Source organism: Antrostomus carolinensis, unplaced genomic scaffold (assembly GCF_000700745.2).
Source record: "Antrostomus carolinensis isolate BGI_N321 unplaced genomic scaffold, ASM70074v2 scaffold4815, whole genome shotgun sequence".
NCBI lineage: Eukaryota > Metazoa > Chordata > Aves > Caprimulgiformes > Caprimulgidae > Antrostomus > Antrostomus carolinensis.
In genome coordinates, this window is record NW_010314105.1 from 31,473 (window position 1) to 41,663 (window position 10,191).

The 10,191-nt window shown below is 46.1% G+C and overlaps 1 protein-coding gene across 1 annotated transcript in view; it reads right to left on the bottom strand.

The window, feature by feature from the left end:
* Positions 1-7,357, bottom strand: part of DENND2A (DENN domain containing 2A) — a 36,082-nt gene extending 28,725 nt beyond the window's left edge. The window contains exons 1-3 of the mRNA XM_010167512.1: positions 7,287-7,357; positions 4,484-5,695; positions 3,303-3,430 (exon numbers count right to left, since the gene is read on the bottom strand). Coding sequence (XP_010165814.1) covers positions 3,303-3,430; positions 4,484-5,695; positions 7,287-7,357 — 1,411 coding nt within the window. The remainder of the gene's footprint in view (positions 1-3,302; positions 3,431-4,483; positions 5,696-7,286) is intronic.
* Positions 7,358-10,191: the final 2,834 nt, after the last annotated feature.

The window sequence follows — 10,191 nt, forward strand, 5'->3', positions numbered from 1 at the left end:
TCCATAATTATATTTCCTTCCTTACAGTCATCTGTTTAGAAATGTCTCCAAATGAAACTGTGAACTGAAGGCTACCATAAGGGTCCTCTCTCCTCTGCTTAAACCCCGTGTTTAGGGGGACCCTGGGTCATCATTTAATTGGGGCTGAAGCGATGTGCTGCTCTTGGGCTGACTCTGCAGAAAGATTTAATCCACTCTCTGAACATGGATGTCTGTCACCCAAAATAGGTTTTCAAGCATATCATGGATGCCTCAATCTCACATGCTCCTCTTTAGAAATAGGGAAGAACTCACCTAACCTAACCTAAGCCATCCAAAGTCAGGATGCTCTCTCCCTGGAGGAGGGGAGGGGGAAGGCACAGCTCTAAAGTAACATTCAGTTCATTCTTACTTAGGATCCCCTCAAAAACACAAGGCCTGAATGACCACACAGAGGTGTACCTTTCTTTCCACTGATTTTGGAGATGAGGCATACAACTAATCTGAGTTTTAAACACCCAAAATTACACATAATTAACTTCTTACACTCCACTCTTCAGCAGTGCTGGGAAATGCAAACACAAGTGTGTTCAGAAAGAACACAGAACTCTGAAAAAGCAGGTTGCGACATCTCCATCTGAGTCTCTAGGAAACCAATGACAAAGGTTTAGCCCAAGCACCTGCATGGTCAGGCAATTTGTTACGAGACTTCTCTCTTCATTGCCATCACTTCACAGAATCACAGAATGTTAGGGATTGGAAGGGACCTCAAAAGATCATCTAGTCCAATCTCTTACCATCCCAGTGGGCAGTCAGGACTCAAAGCAACTGTCTTTCTCTTATTGTCATGTAACTATTGGCTGTGAGCAAAGACTGGAGGTCATCAATGCTGCAGACCTCTGGAGCAGGGACAGCTGTAGGATCTAACTGGCATGCTCCCACCTGCCTGCCCTGCTGGGGCAACAGGGCAACAGTGCAGCTGAAGTCTTCACACAAGAACAGAAATCCAAGTCTTTTCCAACACGGTCTTCTATCTGTGGCTTGGTGATACCCAGCACTACAGTGGCAGATCTGAATTCACCAAGGAGGATAAGGGAAGCATGTGTGACACCAGCAAAGCAAGTCTGCATGAACATTTCATCAGCAAACATGCTCCCCTCTCTGAAAGTGGCTCCACTTTCTAATTTCAATGGCTGAAAATATACTCCAGCTGTTGCATAACTGGGTAGATTGAAAAAAAAAGAACAAGCTTGGGTTCTGTTGCCTAGCCCATCTTCAAACTGCTCAGCAGAATGTCCAATTAGCCTCAGTCTAGAAGAAAAAAAATGCTGTTTCCCTCTTTTTGACAAATAAACCTTGTCATCCATCCTAGTACAATTTCCAATATTCCAGGTAAGCAATAGTGAACAGGTAGAAAGATGGTGCACAAAGGGAATCTGTGTGACTTTCTGGGAAAGGGAACAGCTCTCCCACTAACAGCTGACCCCCCCCAAGTCACACATATAAATATGGGGTATATGTGTGTACTTGCATGTCCTGATGGACGCACATGATTATATGTGGGTCAGCACTAGTGTCTCAAGGCTGAAGACTGGGTTCCCCCTCCACTGGTGTGGTTTTCACATGTTGTTTTGTTTTGTGGACTATACCCGCCTGTGGTCTTGTGAAAAACAAAACTGTAGGTTTTTTTGAGTTATCTCTGTCCACCCCTTTTCCCAAGCTTCCATGGTAACACCACTAGGACTGCAGGAACCAATTAAAGATCACTGACTCAAGGCAAAGCCTAAACATGCAACAAGAAAAGAAAAAAAACCAAACATGCCCCATTAGCTGACAGCTACCCATAACTTTGTTTTCTTCTAAACTTTGCAACCAAAAGCTCAAGGGGAGAGGAATTTTCAGCCTGGTATTTGAGTTCCCTGCAAGCTTGGGACACAGGGGTGTGCTTGTGTTTGAATGGATGGATTTGCCTGTACAGCCACCCTGTAATGCTATCCATGTTGTTCCAGCTGATGAGGTGACCCTTACTTGGTGGTTTCTGAGACCTCCCACAGTGCCCCAACACAAAAAAAATGCCAGCAGCTGCTCAGGCACTCCCTGCTCCTTTGGCCCCCTCAAGTAAAGAGAAGAAAAAAGCAAACACAGGGCCTCTAGCTCCACAAATGAGGAAGACAGCTTCAAAAATGTCACAAAGGACAGACTGGCATCACCTTATCTGCCATCAGTCCCAAAGGAACACAATTTCTTTGAGAGATATTTCTTATCAAGCATGATCAGATTTTATTCATATCAAAATAATAATGCCTGACCTGCTGCTGAGAAAGTGCAGCTCCTCCGTGCCGAACAACACAGACCACCTTTGTAGGATTACAGTTGCATGGCAAGAGCTGATGCAGCTATTCTCTTCCTATTTTGCTGAACTCAGCCAAGAGCATTACACAGCACCAGCCTACAGCTACTAAAACTTATTAAGGCTTTTTTGAAAAGGGATGCTTCTATTCCATGTTCCATAAAAGGCCATCTAACTCAAAACATTAAAAAACACTATATAAATTGAGAGTGTTACAGGAAATGATCTTTAAAATTGCACTGATGTGCCATCAAAGTTAGAGAGTGAAATAAAACTCAATTTCTGCTTAAACTTCAGAAGAAACTTCTTTACAGTGAGGGTAACAGAGCACTGGAACAGGCTGCCCAGGGAAGTTGTGGAGTCTCCTTCTCTGGAGACATTCAAGACCCGCCTGGACACCTTTCTATGTCATCTCATCTAGGTGTTCCTGCTCCGGCAGGGGGGTTGGTCCAGATGATCTTTCAAGGTCCCTTCCAATCCCTGACATTCTGTGATTCTGTGATTCAAAGATTGTGGGACCTAGTTTCTTAATTTCAATGGTACCTAGAGCCATACACAATCCTATTTCTGAACCATGCAAATGACTTCAAGGCTGTGTTTTCAGACTGTTCATATTATCTCAGCGGTGACAAGCTCACCACAATGGACAGACCAAAGCTGTGAGAATTAGTCCACAGGATAAAAGGAAGACGGAGGAGAGATGCCAGCAAAAGATAAAAGCTGGTTCCCACATGCTTCAGGTTCATCTTTGAAGCTGATGAGTTTTGAAATATTCCATCATTTTTTTTTTTCTTATTTGCCAATAATCTGCGTAAAATGTGTCTTGGCTTGCATTTGGATAATGAACATACTTTATTCAGAATCTCCGGTGAGTGCCTATTGACCATGAGTCTTCTCAGTTACTCAGCATTAGCAGTCAAATCCCTTCCCTGTCCAAAGCTCCTACCCAGTATGTCCTGTCCAAAGCTCCTACCCAGGATGTCTTCATAGACGTTCTCCTCAGATAAAGTGCGTGTGAGGGCCAGCTTGGTCTGCGCGTACCAATCCACCCGGCTGTTCTCAGATGATGACTGCAGCAAGTCTTCAAACTCATACGACTTCCTGCATCATTGATGGGAGAGGAGAAGGAGCAAGGAGGAGAGTGATACAGTTAATCAGCATTTATAACCAAATCACAGCTAATTCACTTCTCCAATATGCCACACAGCTGGCAAAATGAATTACTGAGAAGAGAACATTTCACAAGCTCATCCTATATGAAAAAGCAACACTGAGATCAGTTATTTTTACCAGCCAGACAAATAAAGGCACTTTGGGGATGCTGTAGATAATTGGGGTTGCCATGGCAATAGCGCATGGTGAAGATGCAAGTGTTAAGTGGCACATCTGCAACACGACACAGAACCTTAGGCCACGACAGGTCTCATTTACAGCGCAGATTCTACCCTCGGAAGAAATAGGGGGGCCCCAAAATCAGCTCTCTCTGAGCAGTACGAGAAAGCAATCGTCATATGCAGGATGGTAGAAAGGGTAAAAACAATTAAGTGCCCTCCACTAATGAACCTGCAAAGTTTCCATTTCCTTCCTGCACCTAAGCCAGGAATTTTTAGGCATCAGTTTATGCAGAGGGCATTAGAAACAGCTATGTATTTCAGGCTCCCCACCCCAAAAATGTGTGACAATCATGTGGGAGGGGAGAAAAGGCAAGAGAGCACTCCAGAAGAATATATACACATCAGGTTCAGTTAGAGGAATAGGTTTACTATGAACAGTGAAAATGCTGTGGTAGAGTCCAGAGATTATCATTCCATACCCTGTTCCAGACCAGCCGTAGTCATTTTGTAATTAAATAGATTTTCTGCTAAAAAAACAAAACAAAACCCCAAACTCCTCAATCTTGGACTTGAAGTTTAAGCCACGTAGTACAGTGACCTTAGAGCCCAAATCCGCCATGACTTATCCCATCACAGTTACTCTGTGGAGTTGTGCTGGCCACTCACACATTCTCAGAGAGAGGACTGAGTGCTGGTTCCGGCCAGCGAGGCTCCCTGGGGATTAGGAGTGACCAGGGAAGATCCGTCTCTCCCAGAGGGATACGGAAAGGCAGAACTCCACCATCAAGACCAACACCTTTGTGAAACACAGCCCAAATACCTGTGGTCAGTGTTGTTCTTGTGCTTCCCACTCCAGAGCCTCCTGCTGACAGCTGACGGGGGAGGAGAGGAGGGTAGAGGAGGGGGAGGAATGGATGGCAGAGGGGGCAAGTTTCTTTTATTCCTGGCTGCTGGCACCCAGTCCTCTTCCCCCTCGTGTTTGAAAGTCCGCCGGGGCTTTGGCAGTGGGTTGATGAAGGGTTTCTTCTCTGGCACCCCTGGCTCTGTGTACACATTCTCCACCGTGCAGTCCTTGGATTTCGCATGAGAAGTTCTTACCTCTTCTAGAGTCCCAAAAATTGGCTCACTGATTTCAGAGTCCAAGCTAAGAAGCCTTTTGTTGAGCTCAGCCCCACATAAGCTCTCACGGCCCTCGGAAGCAGCATGTCCTTGTACTGCCTTCTCCTGCAAGCACTGTGGGGAATAGTAAGTACCAGGTAACTGTGGCTGCAGCTCTGCTGAGCCGTCTTTCAAAGCCTGCTCTAGCTTCTTGACCTGACTAAGCACTGAAAGGTTCTCCTTCTGGATCTCCCACTTCCCACCTTTCACCTCCTTGCATTTTCCAGGGCTGGACTCCACTTCCTCATCCTTCTGTGCTTCCCCTTTTCGCTCTGCTGCCTGCCCTGTGCCTTTCTGAATTCCTGCTTTCCGCTCGTTCTCTTTGCCTGTGCCTTTGCACTCCAGTTCCCAGTTTATAAGTCTCTTGGTCTCCACTTTCCGAGTCACCAGCGCTTCTCCACTTGTCTTCTCAGTTACACAGGGCACCTTGTGCTCCTCTTTAACTCCCTGCTCCTCCTCTCTGCGAGGAGCAGACTGTGTTTCCTTTTTTCCTTCCCATTCTGAAATTTTGTCCTTGATGCTGAAGGACTTATTCCTCAAGCCAATTTTTCCAGGTGACCGTATATTCTGAGTGCCTCCTATCTGTCTCTTGATGATTTTACTGCTTTCTTTAATGTTCAGATCCACAGATGGGTCACTGATGATCATTTTGGGACTAAGCATGTTCTGCTGAAAGCAGTCTAGCCTCGGATCCAGCATCAAGTTCTCCAAGGCTCCCAGAGGGTTCTTCACCACAGAAGAAACTGTTTCAGCTTCAGGTGTTAAACCCAGGGTGACAGAGGCACCTTCAGAACACCTCTCTCTGAAAAATCCACACAAAGGTCTTTCTAATTCCTTCACAGCTGCTGTATTGTTTTTATCTGCAAGCTTGATCCTACCAAAGACAAAAAGAGAAGAAACATTCACTGCCATTGTTCACCCTTGGTTTAGTCCATCAACTCCACAAGCTCTACTCGTAAAGCTGGTAACAGGGGAGGATGCTCAAACCACGTACTTGAGAGATGGGCTTAGGGGGGAGAACGCTCAGGGAAAGGTCATTCTAGCCAGAACACAGTGCTCTCCTCTTGTTAAGGCTGACACAGTTTGAAATTAAGTCTTTCTCTGTGGTAGAAGCAGGTGGCAGATGAGAGGTATTTTTTGCACATCAGATATGCTGATACCAATGAGAGGTTCACCAGCATTTTTGTGTGTGTGGGTGTGTTTGGAACTGCAGTGGAGTTTTGGACACTGTCAGGGCACTAAGCAGGTCCACTGCAAATAAATGCAAAATGGGCCATTTGCAAACAATAGCAAAATTGCTGCTGTCAAACAGAGGAGAAAACATATGATACAGCAGGCATTCCTCTAGTGCCTGCTCAGAGGATCTCTCTCAGTCCATCTAAATGTTCCCCAAATACATATTAATGTACAAAGACTGCACTGTTATTATTACATTTCTATGGCTCTACCATCACGTGGACTTGGGCTCTCATGCACCCAGGCATACTCCCTCGGTCCAGACAACATGAAGTAGCACCCAGACACCAGATTCAACATTCTCAGAGCAAAGGATTACACGTTTTCACTGTTTGAATCAAAACTGCACCAAACATCCCTAATATATTTAGTCTAGGGATTTCCAGGTGTGTGGTATCACAACACCAATATTGTGATACCAATATAGTGAAGTTCCAGATGAGCAGGCAGGTATTCCAACACAAAATGTTTCTGAACTAAAGCACTCAGCCACATCTTTTGGGGTTTGCCTGGGCTCGGGAAGGAGCACCTGGACAACTCAAGGTAGTTACTGGGCTGCAAACCCGTACCATGAGTCCCATTTAACCCCTGAGGTTTCCTGAGGTTCAACTCAGGAAACTGGTCCATTAACTTAAATGTATCAAGTGTGCCTCTTCCAGAACTCAGTGCTCTTGGAAGAGCATCCAGGTGGGTACCCTGTGTGCTGGCAGGCCTTGAGCTCTGTCCTCACATCAAGCAATGGTGGCAGCCATTGCAGACTTGGTTGTAGTGCAAACTGAGTCTGGGATGGGCTCCTGAGCAGAAATGGGATCTGAGCCAAATACTGTTCTTCCCTGGCCTCGCAGATATTTAACTCATGGCTCTCGCAGTGACAACATCATGCTTTGGTTAAGAGCTGGCAGTGTGAACACCACAGCCTCTCCCCAGGAGCAGGGCATCACAGTGCCACTGGTGGCTGGACTGCACAGTAGAGACCAAAGTTGGACAGGGAAAAACCTGCAATGGGTGGGGACAGTAGGGCTTGTCTGAGGAGTCTGCAGAGTCTCCAGTATCAAAGACTTCAAGTGCAGGTGGGGCAAACATTGACAGGAATACCCTCAGCACCTTAACCTGTAAGGAGGGGGAAGACTACAGAGCAGAGAGAATGTTTCCTTCCTTTTGTTTTCCTTCTGTTGGGTGTAATAAACACAAGCAAAGCACCCTGGTACTGAAACATGGAAAGCTCTCACCTCTCAACAGACGTGCAGACACTGCTTTCAGACTTGCTGCTCACATCGGCCACCTTGCTAGCTGTCATCATGTCAGCACACAGCAGGGCAGCAGGTCACCTGCAGACAGACACAAGGAAGAGGTGTTGTTCTGTGCTCAGCATTCTTCTCTCTTCCTTCTACACACACACACACGCATGTTTCTCCTTGAAATCCAGGAGAAAAGCAGAAGTAAGACATGACAAGTCTCTGAGGACAGTCCACTTTCCTCCTCTGTGAAATGGGAAGAGAGGTGATAGCATTACCCCTCAGAAGCCCAGGGAGGAGCTGATGGGTTTTGAGGGCAAAAATTATCTTTGACTCAGCATCAACTGCTGTACCATGACTTGAATATGGAGCATGTTTTCTGAAGGCTTTTATTGTTGCCAAAATCTCAGTGGATTTATATTGTTTTTTTCTCACAGAAGACTAAAAAACAATTTTAAACCAATCTGTGTTAAGGCCACATGACCGAAGTGGTCCCTGTGCATGCAACACTGTCACAATGTCCCCAGCTTGGGACACAAAACATTTTAGGCTGCAGAGACACTGCACTGCAACAACTGGTTTCCTTCTCTCTGGTGGGCCATGTTAGGCTGCTACTGATCTGATTTCAGAGGACAACACCTTGTGGGGGTAATATAAATCAGTCACATAAAATAAGTCATTCTGTTTGCCTCATGATTTCTAGCATACATGAAGCAACTGTTTCTCTCTTTCTTTTGAGTATGGTTGCTAACCAGTTAATGCAATAGACTCCTTTCCATTTTTATTGCCCCACAACACTCTTAACTGTTAAATAAAAAATTAAAAAAATTACTCTGCAACTAAGCAGCACCATCTCTCCTCACTTCTCAGGGTGGTCTGCCTGCTCTGCAGCACAGCAATGACTACAGGCTCACCATCATGTAGGCAACACTTGGAAAATCTGAAGCCTCTCAAATCTGTCCATTGGGCTGGTCTGCCAGATGCTGCCCCACGATGCCTAGCATTTGGCAACAAGACCAAGTGCTTCAGGAAACTTAGTAGGTTCTTGTTGTTAAAAAATAAAACCCACCACACCAGAAACAGTAAAGAACAAAAGTATTTCTTGTTTCTACCATTAAAGCATTTTGGGCAGAAAGAGGAAAAAAGAAAGAAGAAAAAAATCAGTCTTGTTTGTTCGCAGTTTTCTCTCCCTCCCTTTATCCCACACTGGCAATGTTCCTGAGGCGAGGAGTGAACTCTGGGTCAACTCAATGTGTACACACGCGGGGCAGCTCACAGCTAACCATTTAGCGGACTCTTTTTTCCCCAGACAATAAACCCCCTTGGCTTCTCTTCCTCATTAGTAACTGGAACAAACACCCACTTCACTTCTAGACACAGAGCAGCCTTACAACACTGTCAAGAAAATTTACCAGCCCAAGGAACAAAATCTATTCATCCATCCGTTAACTGTTACGGATTGAGAATAATGAAAAACTAATGATCGCTCGTGTCCTCAGCCAAAGAATGACTCACACAGGCAGCCAAAGCAGATTCCTGCAAAGCTGCAACAGAGGCTGCTCTGCACTTGGCTTACAACATCCCCAGAGCAGGATGGTCTCTTTACTCATCGCTGATCTAGTGCCTCGCACAGCAGGGTCAGCGGCTGGAGCTCCTCAGCGCTGCCTTTAGCAGCAAGAAACGTAACAGCAACAGGAGTCAGCAAACACACAACCCCCGTGGCTGCACTGCCACACCAAATGTTCGCTTGGGATGAGCTCCTCTGTCTTGGTAAGGCCACACAACTTCCCATCAGGAAACTCCATCTCTCAGCCTTTGCCAACAGCCCCCTAAGAAACACCGCCTTGAAAACAAAACATCTGGGTACGGACAAACGTGTGCTGGCGCTCAGCACAGTCACGTACCTGACACACCTCCTGAGGGAGAGTCCAAAAAGAAGATAACACAGAATAGGAGATACACTCGTTTCTTCATCTGTAGCAAATGGGACAGACCCCATCGCCCTCAGTGAGCAGAAGCCAAGCACAAAGCAGTTGCTGAGTGCTGCAAAAGAGCCTCCTGTGAAAGGAGCACCACTGCAATCAGCAGGTCAGCATGACTTGGAGCCAAGGCCAGAAGGACATCTGTCCCCCCAGCCACCGCATGTGGCAGGAGTAACCAAAGCAACACACTCACACGAGGCAGATTAAAGAGCGGGCCAGGAGCTTCCAAAGCAGTAACACATCAGATGCTGCAACGTGACAATAACCAGGTACCTACTGACACACCCATTGACAACACATCGCTTAGGGGAGTAAAGTCATCCCTAGGAGATACACGGATTGCTGTGCCTTCACCCTTGAGCATCAGGGTATACAGGGTGTCCTCAGCATCACCTAGGGGCTTACTGTAGCACATTAGCTTGTCCTGCCCACAATAATAAATATTTAACCAAACATGCTGGCAGACATGAAGGGAAAAAAGAGTCACCTCTGGAATAAAATAGCAGAAAATAGTAAGGTACCCCTCAATTAGTCCAACACTCAGATCATTTGCTTGGGGCCAGTCCCAAGCCCAAGTGAACTTCAAAGGTGATGGGATCGTATCTTTCGTTAATAAGGTCACCAGAAACAACTTGCAGGCCTGACCCAACACCTGACAAGAGGAAGCTGGGAAGGCAGTGATGGAAAATTCCCTCTAGTAAGAAAACAAAAGGTAGATTTCTCTACTGAGATTTGACTCCACAAGGTGCCCAGAGTTAACATGACAATTCACTGCAAAGGGCAAGGCAAGCTCCTGTTCCTCCTGCCTCCCTACATCTCTGCTATGATCAACCACACACAGAATCACAGAATGGTTGGGGTTGGAAGGGCCCTCAGGAGATCATCTAGTCCAGCCCCCCTGCCAAAGCAGGTTCCCT